At 43.2% G+C, this 15161-nt stretch overlaps 1 protein-coding gene across 1 annotated transcript in view; it reads left to right on the plus strand.

The window, feature by feature from the left end:
• LOC122792239 (discoidin, CUB and LCCL domain-containing protein 1-like) overlaps positions 1 to 15161 on the plus strand; it is a 1730428-nt gene that overhangs the window by 1510455 nt on the left and 204812 nt on the right. The window contains exon 12 of the mRNA XM_044059988.1: positions 615 to 705. Within this exon, the coding sequence (XP_043915923.1) occupies positions 615 to 705 (91 nt within the window). The remainder of the gene's footprint in view (positions 1 to 614; positions 706 to 15161) is intronic.

Below are 15161 nucleotides of genomic sequence, written 5' to 3' on the forward strand. Positions count from 1 at the left end.
TGATGTTCTACCTTTAATATGGCATACTTTGCAGACATTCCTCACCAACAAAAGAGTTAAAGGAAGAAATAAATAGTCAAAACGGAATAAGCAAACCATTCCAAGATGATGGCCCAACATTACTCAAAGCAGAACTCCACTAACAATGGCTGTAACCAGTTGAGACAGTCTGCTTTTTCTTTTTTAAAATAATATGATGTCACTGTTACCACCTTATCACACATGCTTAGCTGATGCCTGTAACTTTTACAAGCTTCGGATATAGACCTCGAGCCTCTTAAATGTTTCAGTGTGTATAGTTCAGCAGAATATCTCTCCAGTAATTTTCTAAACCTCTTGTCCCAGGAAAGGATTCAGTGATATCAAAATAAGCAATGTGGAACAGATTTCTGTCCCCAAGCAACAGTCTGCAGCTCATCCTGTTGTATCCCCAGACATTCCCAGCTCTTCCTATTGTATTTCAAGATATTCTTAGGCATCCTGAGAGAGATAATCCCTCTGGAGTGTATTGTCTCTGCCCTAAAAGTACTTAGAACTTTAATTTCATGTGCAAGGAAAACGGGCAGCTCTTCAGTAGATATCACAATTTTAAATCTTTGTTTTTCTTTTTGCAGGGCCTGCTTTGCTGCCGATTCTCATTACCGGAGGACTGGTGATACTTCTTACAGCAATAGTACTGTTTGCCTTCATGTGCAGAAAGAAAAGGTATGTACCAAGAAGCAAAGACTTCTAAATTTGTGATTTGAATAAAAAACTCACTGTGAAAGATGCATTTTGTAGTGTAAAAGAGGTACTCGGGGATGTAAAGTTCACTGTCCTTCTTTACCAACTGCCCTGCTCAAGTATTTTTAGTGTGCCACAAGTGAAATTTATAAGATATTTTTAACACAGACTCTCTTGTATTCAAGTTTATATTGATAAAGCCAAATAATTATGAAATCCACTAACAACTCAGTACATGTACTTTAATGGGTTTATATTAGATGAATGAACTTTCAAAAATTCGACTGTCATATGGTCGACACCATATGATCGAATTTTTGAATGTTTTAACGGAGATATCAGTACAGTGCATAATGGGAAGATTTCCCTTTTCTGCACTGTACTGCGATCTCGGAGTTGGTATATTTAAAGACTGGGGGGGTGGGGGGCACAGCCCCCCACATGGGTGGTGCAGGTGGGCTTGCCCCCCTGCTTAAAACATTCAGGTAGGTTATTTGTGTAGTTTATTTTTTTTTATTAGATTTTCGAACTTTTAAAGGTTTGATCATATAGTGTCCGACCATATCACATTCGAACTTTTGAAAGTTCGATTATCTAATATAGACCCTACTTTTAACAATGATTTTAACTGGACACAATCTTCTAACCCTTATCATGTAACCTGACTTATGTACAAGTTGTCATGTATGTACTATAGCGCTTCTCTTACAAAACTCTTCTAGAACCAGGCTCCATGCTTACATTTGTAGTTCTACTATAGTTATAAAGTGTAAGCCATAATAACATTAGTTTGTATTATTCTTCAGTTTATTCACATGCAAATAATATATTTTAACATCCCTTCCTTTTTCATAACCTTTAACAGATTTCAGTTTAGCCTTTGCCTAACCTGTACATTTATTGCTTCATACATTATTGTCCTGTTTATTACACAGTTTATAATTTAGTAATTGTTTTGATTCACTCACATAATCTCTTTGCAACCATGCATATATATCATGTAGAGCGACTGGAGTCATACCTCCTTGACCATTATTAATAACTCTTTATAGCATATTACCTTAAAATGCTGCTTCCTTTTCACTTTTCTGTGCAGCTGTATTGTAGCTATGAAGCTATATTTTGCCTGGGATGTTGTCATTGATAACTTATGCTGAAATCAACTAGATATCCTCTTTCACTCCAGCATAAATACATCCTTTCTTCTAGATCAGACTTCACAATGCCCTCATTCTAATAGTAATTCCATATCTAAAATGGTGTTACGACTGTGTAGTTAAACTTCATTTATTATATTATTTACTTCTTAAGAGCTCTGAGACAACTTTACTTTTATTTCATACATAAAACTAAGGCACAGGAAATCTGTAAATGGTTCATCTCTCAGGCCTTAGCTTGTAAATGTTTCATCTCCCAAGCCCCCTGCTTATACTTATCAAGGGTACCAGAACTTGTCAGAGATTTGGGATGCATGGCTAGGCTTAAAAAGGCCTTTGTTGTCAATAGCCTAGTAAACACCTATGAACTTCCTGTTATCTTCAGTAATCCCTAAGGCCACTACCTTAAGGAAGCCCCATGCATCAAACCTCAATGAAACACAGCCACTCAGATTAAGAAATCACATAATGTGTAGCACTTTTAAATACCATGTACTTCCTACTGGTCTGTCTAATGATCCCTCTCCTTCATTGATCACGTCAAATTATAGTAAACCACTTCCATTTCTTATTGCATAGAAGGCTAACAACATTTAAATTGTGAGGTCCACTGCTTTGTAGCTTTCTATTCTTCTTTAATGTATGTACCAACTCAGCATGGCTGAAATATGGGCTTACAAAATTCATATATCATCTTAACCCATGTTGTCTCACACCAACAATTCAATATAAATAGTAATTATTTCTGTTTTACTGTTTTACATACAGCACCCTGTCAGGAAATGACTACATAGAATTCTTCAAAGGAAACAGCAAATTTAAGAAAAAAAAATCCAGTTCACTTCCATTTATCCTGTTTCTTTATCATCTATTTATATGCTGTTGAGGAGGGAGGAGAAAAGCTTTATTCATTGCTATCATGTTCATCAGCCTTAAATTCTATTAGTCAGACTATCCTTCAGTTTCAAAGTACTATGTATAAAACATCATTAAAATGAAATTTAGCTGGTTAATATAGCCATGTCCCTTCATATTTCTTGCAAGCATTTTCCTTAGCAGATTTATAATTATTTTAGTGCTTACAAATGCATCATTAATCCTGTGTTATACCATGACTGGATGCTTCTGTCATGTAATAATCAAACAGTTTCAGTTAATAGAATGTCTGTTGCTGTAAATATTGACTTATTCTTTCCGTAGTTTACATTTCATTTCCCTTTCATGTCTCCAGAGTGAATATTTTATGCTGGAACTTTTTTATCTAACATCATTTACATTTATGAACACAATATGATGTTCATGTTGTTTATGCAACTGCTTAATAGTATTGTAATGGTGATTTACATAAAGTTTTCTAACAATTGAAAACAGTAAACTATAAACACTCTTATATTGTAAGAGTTTAGAAGTTTGCTTTCATCATTAATCAGTTAGGGTGCACCATGGGAACGTTCTTGGGATCATTTGTTTTTAATATTTTTCTATCCACTTTTTCATCTATGTACCTTGCATGGGTGATGGCGCAAATGTGGGCAGTTTAGTGACCAGTCTAGGTGTGATTGTCAAAACCTCGGCTCTGACACGTCCTATAGCAAAAGCTCAAGGTTTGCCAGTAGCTCGAGACCAAGCCCCTTATCCCACAATGCACTGCTGGAATTACCTCAGATCTTGTTTGCTGCGAGTATATATACCTTTTTTTCTTTTTCTACAAGGAAGCACTTCCCAAAGGGGAAGAAGAAGTATTGAATAACCAGGATGGTACTAGCCTCTAAGTCAACTGTCAGCCAGGAGGGGGAAGGCGGGAAGGACGTGAGAATAAAGGCGAGATGAACAACTCACATGGAACGTTACGGTGAGTACATAACTTCTTTATGTGAAGTTGTTAAATTTCGCCATTTATTCTCACTGATGGGTAGTGTCCCTAGCACCCTAAATCTTGGGTGGCTCATGGAAGTACATTTTTCAGTACCGTGGAACCAAAGGAAGACCTGTCCCTAGAAGCCTTATCTACTTTGTAATGCGTGATAAAGGCTTAGACCAAGTGGCTGCAGCACAAATATTGTCAAGGGGCAATGTAGCTTGAAAGGCAGAAGACGTAGAAACGGCTCTGGTAGAGTGAGCTTTAGGTCTCTGTGTCAAGGGCATGTTTGCATTCACATAAACAAAGGATATACAATCTGATAACCATTTAGATAGGGTTGATTTAGCCACTGGATTACCTTTTCTGGCCTCCGAAAAGGATACGAAAAGTTGATCTGATTTTCTAATATCCTTAGTTCTATCAAGATAAATTCTGAGCAGTGTACATCAAGTTTATGCAGCATGTATTCTAATTTGTTAGAGTGGTTGGGGAAAAAAGACTGGTAACTCAATGACCTGATTGATATTGGATTCAGAACAGACTTTAGGTAAAAAGGAGGGGTTTGTTCTGAGAGATACTCTTATCAGCATGGAAAATCATGTAAGGAGGTCTGAAGGATAATGCTTGAAGTTCTGACACTTTGCAGGCAGAAGTAATGGCCACTAGAAATATAGTCTTCCAGGACAAATATGTGAGATCACAAGAAGATGCTGGTTCGAAGGGGGGAAGAATTATTTGAGACAGCATAAAATTCAAATTTCAGGGAGAATAAGGGATTTTGACAGGAGGTCTCATGTGAAAAACACCTTTAAGAAAAGCCTTAGATAACTTATGGCCCTTAACCCATCGAATCCAAGGTGGAAATTTGATATGGTGGGTAACTGGACTCGAACTGTGGCAGCTGCTGCTCCTTCCTTAAAAATCTTTGTCAAAAATTCTAAAATGGACGATAAAGGAGCTCGGAAAGAGTCGATTTTCTGTATATTGGCCCAAACTGAGAACCTGTTCCACTTACTGCAGTATAGTTTCCTGTTGGATCGCTTGTGAGAAGACAAAAGGATTTGTCTTGTATCATCTGAGAGTGAATGAAGCCTGGCAATTAGGGGAAGTGGATTAGCCAAGCAGTCAGCTTTAGGGACTGCAGTGAAGGATGGAGGTCCCCTGACTGGTGTGCCAGAAGGTCCGGAACTGGGTCCAAGATCCATGGATCCTCCAGCAGATGATGGTGAAGGAAGGGGAACCAAATCTGTCGAGGCCAGTAGGGGGCTATGAGGATAACTGTCCTTCCCAGCAATTTTGCTTTCTGTAAAACCCTTGGTATTAATGGAATAGGTGGGAATGCATATAGGAGACCCAGGGACCAATCGAATACGAGTGCATCTCTCTGGGAATGTCCTGGAGGTGGTATTAGGGCAAAGTAGCTTCTGCATTTGGTACTGATGTGACTGGCAAAGAGGTCAGAGCAAGGCTGGCCCCATTTGTGGAAAATCAAATCCGCAACTTGTTGGTTGAGAGACCACTCGTGAGGCAACAGTATTGCCCTGCTCAGCTTGTCCGCTATCACGTTGGATTTCCCCGGGATGTGCGTTGCTAACAGAAAACGCTGGGATGATACAGCCCATTGCCATACCCTGAGGGCTTCTCGACAAAGGGGGTAAGACTTGGTTCTGCCTTGCTTGTTCAAGTACTAGACCACTGACATGTTGTCCGTCTGAATTGCAATTGTCCCTAGAGGAAGAGAGTCCTGAAAGTACTGCAACGCCAGAAGTACCGCTCTCGACTCCAGAACATTGATATGTAGATGTGACTCTTGATCCGTCCATGTGCCTTGGGCAGTCTTTCCCTGAAAATGCCCCCCCCCCCTTTCAGGAAAGCGTCCGTGGTCACAGTGGCTACTGGGGGGGGGGGACAAAGGGTCTTCCGATTGTGACATGAGGAGACATCAACCACCACCGCAGGTCTCTCTTGCAAGAATCTGTGATGAGAATCATGTGGTGCATCGGTAGCTTTTGGTAAGACCACTGAGCAAAGAGGAGCCATTGAAGGATTTGCATATGCATCCTTGTGAGTGGTACAGCCAGGATTGCTGCCGCCATCAAACCTAGCACCTTCAAGACCTCTGCTGCTGTATCTTTGTTCTTTGACACCAGTAAGTTGACGTGTTGTCGAAGAAGTGAGACTCTTTCGATTGGAAGACATAGAGTGGTGGTTGAGGTATCTTAACTCTGCTCCTATAAAAACAGTATGCTGCAATGGCGATAAGGCAGACTTTTCGAAGTTGATTGTAATGCCTAGTTGATGGCAGAGTGTCAGAATATATTGTGTTGCCTGAGTCAATTGATGCCTGGTGGTAGCGGTGAGGAGCCAATCGTCTAGGTATGGAAACGCCTGAAATCCTAGACGCCTCAGGTGAGCTGTGACCACTGCCATGCATTTGGTGAACACTCTGGGGGCTGTAGTGAGACCAAAGGGCAGAGCTCGAAACTGGTAATGATTGGCTCCCAGCCGGAAACGCAGGTGATCCCTGGAGCATCTGTTCATCTTTATGTGATAGTACACGTCCTTGAGATCTATGGAGCACATCCAATCGCCTTTCCCTAGGAAGGGAAGAATAGACTGAAGCGTGACCATTCGAAACTTCTCTTTCTTTGGTTGAGTCTGCTGAGGTCCAAGATAGATCTCCAGTCCCCTGTTTTCTTTGGTACCAAAAAGAATCTTAAGTAAGTTCCGAATCCAACTTGGTCTGCTGGGACTGGTTGGATGACACTTTTTTTCTTGCAATTTGGGACCTCTACAATTGCTTGTTCCCTGAGACGGGGTGGAACATCTAGGATTCTGTTTACAGGAGTGGGAGGGGAAGAGAACAGTATGAAATATCCTCTGGAAATGATGCTTTGTACCCATGTATCTGACATTATGTTTAGCCAGGTTTCTGGGTACAAAGATAAATGACCCCCAACTGCCTCCAGAGCCAGACAGCCGGGCCTCCTTTCAGGAGCGTTGGTAGGGCTGACCAGAGAACTGGCCTCTGTCACCCGGTTGCTGCAGACCCCCTCTGCCACGCGGTCAGCGCCTTCCGTTATAACCCCCTCCTCTGCCTCTATAGGGGGTTTCTCCACGTGTGTCCTGAAAGGCTCCCTGTGCTTTTTGGAACCACATTTTTCTGCCCTTAGGTCCCTTGGGATAGGGCTGAGTAGGGCTAGAAAAATGGACTCCAACGGCAGATAGGGTCTTGCCTTCCTGCTCACACCTGGTTAAAGTTTCCTTTACTTTAGGCCCAAACAGTGATGAGCCATCAAATGGGGTGTTGATAAAGGAAGACTTAAAGGGCTCCGCAAAGGAACAGAGATGCATCCAGGCTGGTCTCCGCAGAGCAATGCCTGAATTAGCGGCTCTAATCGAACCATCAGCTGCATAAGATATGAGACGCATGGACGAGTTCACAACTGAGTTTAGGGTAGCGAGCTGTGTGTTGACTTTGTCGGCAACCCTTGCAGATACCGTACCCTGGAGAGTATCTCCTCTTTCAGGAGATCTCTTTGTAGTCTCGTGAAATGGGTTAAATAGTTCAGCAATCGCAGAGAAAAAGTACATGTGTTTCCATATCTATCCATGATCCTAGAATCTCTGTTAGGAGGATGGATAGATGCAGATATTTCAGACACTTCCTTTTTGTTGGCTGTAGCTACCACCATGGCATCAACAGGCACTCCTTTGGTCAAAAAGGCTTTGTCCACTAGGGCAGAGATTAACTTATTCGGCTTCCGAGAGACAGGTTCCATGGCCTCCGGTGACTCCCATGCCTTACGAGAGATCAGCTCCATGAGCTCATCATAAGGCGGAGACACCCAAGAAGTGGAAGGTTGAGACCCAAAAGCCTTCAAGAGCACTGACCCGTCCTCAGTAGGGGTTTTGGACTGCCAATTGCCCTTCTGTCTCAGGATCTCTAATATCTCCGCAAAAGCGATATCCTCAGAGGGGGATCGGGGACCCTTCTGACTCATCCAAGTCAGTGTCGGATGTCAAAGACTCCTGTGGGGAGTCCAAGTGACTCCTCTTGCACAGTCTCTTCCTGGGTACCTCATCAGTGGGGAGATCTGGGGAGGTCTCGGAAGAACAGGGGGCCCCCTGTGGGGCTACTTGACGCTCAGGGTCTCTACACTTAGGGGGACCGGTAGACGTAGAAGTGAACACAGGTGCTTGAGGAGAGAAGAAAGGCCGAACTGATGCCAATGATTTCTTAGGAGACAGGACTCTCCTCATGGCATCGAAAGCACCATGACTCCGACGAGAAGGGGTAGACGGATCCGAAGGGACCGTCCGATCCTCCTGCACCAAAACCATGGGCTCTGAGCCCGAGGTAGGAGCCGAGCTCATCCAAGCCGAAGCCCCGAGAGGAAGAGTCGGCACCGACAAATCGGTCCGACTATCCTCCCCGAACCCGACAGGAGAGTGTCTGCTCCTAGCGTCCTCGGTCGGTGCCGAGGACATCCGAGTAGATGGAACCGATAACACCAGTGTGGGTCTCGGTTCCATAGGTTCGACAACTATCGGTTCGGGCTCCTTTGGCTCCGAGAGTCCAGTACGGCTTGGAGGAGGAGTAGTCAAGTCCGGTACAATGGTCTTTGGCTCTGACGAAATGGTCGGGGCCAACAACAATTTAGCAAGTCCTGGTGCCCATAGAAGCTTCTGCACTAGCCGATCCATATCTGAGAGGCTGACCGAAGACTTCGAGGAATGCACCGAAGGTGCTGACTGCAGCAGAGGAGATGAGGGAACCTCAGTGACTGGCTCCAAGACTGGGAGCTGGCTCCGAACCAAAGGGGCACTCGGTTCCGAAGACTGTGGAACCAATGACCCTGTACCCTCCATTCTTTTTGCCTTCTTACAAACTTTAGAATCTCCAGAAGATTTAGATGAGGAAGTGCTAGCACCTTCCTGGCTACCCAACGCTTCAGAGAAAGTATGCTGCAGCAACCCACTATCAATAAGTTTTCTCCTTCTCTCTGAGTACCCTAGAGGAAAAAGAGTGGCAAATACTGCAAGAGTCTTGGAGGTGTTTAGCCCCCAGACAGTAAACACATTGGACATGCCCGTCAGTGATGGGTACACAATCTGGACATTTCTTAAACCCCGATTTGGGATGTGACTTCTCCTTCTCATCCAACATGTTCAAAGAGTAATCAAAGTTTGAAACAGGCACACCACAGAAATAACTTGCAGAGGTTAAATACAGGGCTAACTAGGCCCACACTAAAAAAGTACTAATAACAAGAAGAAATTTGTTAAATCTAAATAGGGCTAACAAAAGGCCCAACACTGTAAGAAACTAAGCCAACACAGGGAACTACCTGCTACAATCTAACCTATGTATAACTACAGTATTTTAACGTGAAACACACACTAGATAGAGAATTATATAAATAAAAAAGAAAGAGAAAGAAATTTTTAAACTTGCGATTTAAGCAAAATATGGTCCGAGCTGACTGGATCATCGGGATCTCTTGCTGCGGCAAACTAGATCTAAGGTAATTCCAGCAGTGCTTTGTGGGATAAGGGGCTTGGTCTCGAGCTACTGGCAAACCTTGAGCGTTTGCTATAGGCCGTGTCGGAGCTGGGGATCGGCTCCGAACCCATCAGTGAGAATAAACGTCAAGATTGAACAACTTCACATCACAAGTTTTCAAGCCAATTCTAATTTGGTACTCAGGGTGGTGATTTACTTTAAAATTGAACACTAATGCAGGGGTACATAATAGTCCAGTACTGGAACACTGTGTTTTATTACACAACAAACAATGTCAGAGGTTTTGACATCTGTGTCATTCAGTCAAGTAGAGATACAGATGTTCTTCATGTTTCACTGTTGCAGTCGTAAGTGATGGGATTTTCTGCGATGGAAGTCCTTGCCTGGCCCAACTGCCAGAGAACTTTATCCTCCTCCTAAAAGTGGCAGATGCCCTGACCGAAGTCAAAATGTCTGGGTATAAAGGGTGTCAGCCAGTGCCATAACTTCAGTACTTTCTTGCCGACAGAGCCCAAAGCAGAGTGCTAGTCAGTGTTGGTCAGTCCTCACCAGAGAAAGATGATGTCTAAAGCTAAGTATTCTGTTAAGCTTAAGTCCATAGGTTCATAGCCATGCATCCCAATGTTGACAAGTTCTGGTACCTTTGACCAAGTGAAAGCAAGGTGCTGAGAAGTGAAACATTTACAAGCAGGGGTCTGGCAGATGAACTATTTACAGGCTGCCTGTGTCCATTAGAGACATAGGTGCCAAACCAGACAAAGTGGAGAAGTCCTTTTTGTGTTACGTACATGACAGAAAGTTAAGCTGTGCCTCATCATTTTTTTTTTGAAAATGCAGCAGCCACATTGAGTTTGCATTCATTACTGCTACAGATTTTCTGGTAGGGAATTTCTCATGTGGAACAGAGCTCATTTTGTTAAACAGCCTGCAGTCTCAGCAGTTTTTTTTCTTTTGTGATAATCCTGTCCAGTAACATGAACAGTAATCTATAAGGGATGTCCGTTGGGCAAATTTGTTTAGAAACACAGGGAAACAATATATAAATGTATATATATATATATAGATACACACACGCACATCACCCAGTGAAGATACCGGTAGAATAACAGCAGTTGTCAAAAATGTTTCTTGACTAATGTCAGAGAAAGTTAATAACTGTCTCTGCTGTTGCAAGCAGATACCACACCAGGACTTTCACTCTTTTTATGTAACTTGCTTGGGCCCAAAAAACACAACGTACCTGTCAGTTCTCTGCCCACTTTAACAGTTGAACAATCCAGCATAGGAATTTGATTTTAGCTAAGCACTGTAGTGACTCTCTACGGCCTGAATGTACTCTTGTCATCCATCTGTCGGGCTAAAGTTGATCTCTCTAGGCATATGAAGGAAAAGCGCCCAAAGCGTAGGGTACCAGGTGATGCTCATTCACCATCCACCAGTCCACCTATGTTTTTTATCATCAAAGATGGTAAGATGCCTTTGCAATCCCCTCCAATGACTGAGGTTGTGGCACAGGCCTCTATCGAGACCCACTTGGAGTCCTGTATGCTACTGAGTCACCTTACTTCAAGAAAAGCTGAAGGACTTAGCTCATTAGATGGGTTTAGCGCCACTGCCCAGGTTCTGGCTTCTGATGACCACTTTCAAACAGACGAAGGGGTGTCTGGAGTTTCTTGTCATCAGGAGATTGCCTAGATTCATTGTCCTTGGGTTTCAGCTGTCCACCTGCATACTGGTCCTAGTGCAGATGTCTCCATCAGGCTCAAGCCTAAGGCCTCACTTAAAAAGGCTGCATCCAGCGTGCCCCAGTCAAGGCCTACTGGCTACAACTCCCAAATTCAGGCCTATCAACAGGACCTAGTTAGGATGGCCGAGGATTTGATCACCATATCCAAATCCAGATGTCTCTTTCTTCCAGGTTCAACTCCTGAAACTTCTCCTGGTAAAACAGAAATGATTATTTCCCCCCAGGAGTCTTCTGATTCTTTTAACTCTGAGGATGATAATGATGAATCCACCTTTAAGGAAGATTTATCTATTGATTCATATGGAGATTCAGATTCTGATGAGAACCTTGCCTCAGTCTCCACCCTGAGGACATTTCCTTTGGGGAAACAATGTAAATAGGAAGCATAGGACTATCCACATCCAAAAAAAGGGTTCTGGAATTTCTAAAACTCCCTGAGTATAAACCTCTTGCCATTCCTCTAGTCTTGGATGTCATGGATGATGTCTTGCTGGATTCTTCCTTACAGCCAGACTCCACCCCCCCACCCCCCCTTGACCCTCAGAGACCTGTTAGATTTTACGATGCTCTGGATTCCCACATGCACCTTTCTGAGAACCCTGTAGCAGGCACTGGAGTGGTGACTCAAGTTCCTAAGGGAGCTAAAGGTAGTACATCCAAAAATTCTCTACCAACTGACAAAGCACAGCCTTGGTCAGGTTTGTAAAGAAAATCTACATCTCCACTACCATGGTCATGAGGCTTTGAATTGGCAGTTTCATATGGTGAAATGTCAGGAAACCATTTTAAATCAGATGAAGCATAAAACGGTGAGGACTGAAAATAAGGCCCTCTCCAAGGAATTGCCAGACTTATGCACTTCTTGCTCTTAAGTAGTTAAGCACTCCTTGCACTGTAGCTATGATGCTTTGGAAGCTTCCAACAGAGCAGCAGCTACAGGATCCATCATTATAAGATATGACTTGCTGAGGGAACAGTCCCTCCATGAGCATGTGAAATCCAGTTTCTTGGGTGCTCCTTTGTACCCTAAGGCTGAAGCCATGATTAAGATGGAGGATAAGGCCAAATCCATGCAAAAGGTCAAGGGCTTTCTTCAGGTTCAACCTCCTCACTTAAGCCACAATTACCCTACCAAACTCTGGTCCTCTCTGGCCTCCCAGAATAGCCTAAGACATAGAGGACCCCAAAGGGAAAGGGGTCAAAGGCAGTGCCAGTGACCAAGACAGTGGCAAGCAGATTTCAATTGGCCTGTGGGATCCCATCAGCAGGGACCTAGCAAAGAGCAATCCTGACTGTTCTATGACACTCTCTTTTCCCCTCCCCTCCAGTCCCACTGCTCCCTCACTACCCCCTTTCACACTAGGAGGATGGCTGTTCTTCATCTTAAATAATTGGATTCTCATTACCAGGAATCAGTGGATACTGAAACTCATTCAGAGAGGTTACAAACTCCAGTTCACATAGCCTCTGATTCTATCAGGTTTCCTAAATATTCCACCAAACCAAAAAACAAAGGCTTTACAGCAAAAACAGCTGTTGTGCACCCAAGGCTCTGTGGAATCTGTACCAAACATATTACAAGGAAAAGGATTTTACTTAAGGCTTTTCCTAGTTCCCAGAAAAGAGGGTACCTGGTGACCAATTCTGGACCTGTCAAGGTTCAACAGATTTTTTCAGGTTCAAAATTCAAAATACTATCCCTTCAAAAATGACTACCCATAATCTCACCCAATGCTTGCATGGTAACTTTTGATGTAAAGGACACATACCTCTGCATCCCAATAGAAAAAACTCACAAGAGGTTCTTAAGCTTCAGAGCAGGAGTGAGGCATTTGATAATGTGGAGGTATGTGTTATTTGGCGTGTTTACTGCACCCAGGGTTTTCACAAAATGCCTAGCCCCAGGGATAGCCTTCCGCAGGTCAAAGGGCATTCAGATTTACCCCTACTTAAATGACTGCCTAATTCAGGCAACATAACTAGAAAAATTCAAAGCAGATCTGCTTTACACTCGAGAGATCCTGGCTTCTCCAAAAAAACCCCAAAATCTCAGACCATTCCACAAGCAGAATTGTGTTTTGGGGGGCATTACTGGACTAGGCACTTCAGAAAGTCCCCCTTCCTCCAGAGATGGTTACCTTTCTAGTTCTATACTTCTAGAAGCTTCTCCTCAAGAACTACTTCATAGCCAGAGACTTCCTCAGAGCCTTGGGTTACATGGCCCCTTGCATCCTTATGATCCTGCTGGCCAGACTATATATGAGGACACTGCAGTGGTACCTCAGAAATGTGTGGTGCCAACATTTTCAATCTCTCAACTTCAGGATAAAGCTTCTCTCTTGTCTCAGGAAACAGTTTTTCTGGTGGACCTGACCATGCTCCCTCAACCCAGGCCTTCCCTTCAGGTTCATCCCTCAGAACTAAACTCTGACCCTTGATGCCTCAAGCAGGGGGACTCACTCTTTCATCTAGCCATGGACCTTTGGGAAATGGCAAACTCCCCAGGTCTGCACCTCATGGCACAGTACCTACTACGAGAAACCAATCAACTGGTGGATCACTTAAGCAGGAATCTGTCAGACACTCATGAGTGGCACCTGCATTGGGAAGCTTTTCTCAGCATAACCAAAGAATGGAGTGTGCTGCAGAAGTAATATTTTGACACCAAAGGAAACACTCACTTGAAAGAGTTTTGCATAAGGACCAAAACAAGTTTAGCCTGGAAGACAGATGCCTTCTCTTCCCTTGGACAGGCTTGTTCTTCTATGCCTTCCCCCTAATACCTTTGCTATCAAGATTACTGCTGAAGATAAGGAGAAAGAATGGCCAAGTTTCATTCTAACAGCCACAGGATGGCCAAGGCAGCACTAATATCCTCTAATGCTCAGCTTAAACAAGAAGGGACGCATGGTTGCTGCCCCAGTGAGTGGACCTAGTAACACAAAACAAGGGCCCCATCATATACCTCAACCTGAACACTATGAAAATTGACAGGTTGGATGATACCTTGACCCCCCCCCCCCCGGAGGAAGGGGCACCCCTCAACAAACTGGTCCTGAACATTCTAAAAGAAGCCAGGAGACCTAGCACAAGAAAATCTTACTCCGACAAACAGAAGAGATTAACTATATGGTGCAGACAAAAGGGATGGAGCCCTCCTTAACTCAGATGCCTCTGATCCTTTCATACTTATCAAGACTTTTTGACAAAAGACTTTCTTATTCCTCTATTAAAATTCTCTCTTCAGAAATTTCAGCTTATCTGCCTGTTCAACCCCCTCTCTTTTTACATCCTTTCATTAAACAGTTCCTGAGAGGGGTTATCTGCATTCAACCCACCAGGAAACTGCCTGTTCTCCTGTGGGATATTAGTTTAATTCTGGAGAAGCTATCCTTCCCACTTTTCGAGCCAGCTGCTTCCTCAGACATCATATACCTGACCTGGAAGGCAGCCTTCCTGCTAGCCATTACTTTAGCTAGAAGGTGTCACTCGTCTTGGTTTACATTGAAGATGAACAGGCAGGGTAGTTCATTTATATGCTTTTTTATATAGAAATGCATCAGGATGGATAGCAACAGTACAGAATATAAACAAACTGATTGAAAGACATACATGCTTACATCTCAATAGCTTACTACAAAATGGCAGTCAGGCTCACACTTGCTCAGTATTTATACACTTGTACAAGCCCATGGAAAGCTTCTTAAAGGTATACATATATACTGATCTACATCCATCCTCTATAATGAATTGCCCACAATAAAATGACATTTGGAAAAGACATGCAATTGTATAGACACTAAGAAACAAACACAACACTTATGTCCTTATGTTCAAGTTGCCATGTATCCAGAACATGGTTTGGAAATGCGACCTGATCTAGTGATATAGCAATCAGAACTGGTTTAGCAACAGGGACAGTCACTGGTGAACAAACAGATTCTGGAGTTTTGAGATTATTCTCATGGACAGGGATATTTACTGGAATGTCCTCTGGAACTGAAACGCTGGATAACTCACTCTGAGATTTAGAGTCTTTCTCGCAGGTATGATACTGCAATACAGGCTCGGACACCAGGACCAATTCTTCCTAAATTCTACTCCTTGTGATTCCAGAATGTATGATCCTGGCTCTGTACATACTCA

The sequence above is a fragment of the Protopterus annectens genome, chromosome 1.part2, assembly GCF_019279795.1.
Source record: "Protopterus annectens isolate FY-2018-M chromosome 1.part2, PAN1.0, whole genome shotgun sequence".
NCBI classification, from domain to species: domain Eukaryota; kingdom Metazoa; phylum Chordata; order Ceratodontiformes; family Protopteridae; genus Protopterus; species Protopterus annectens.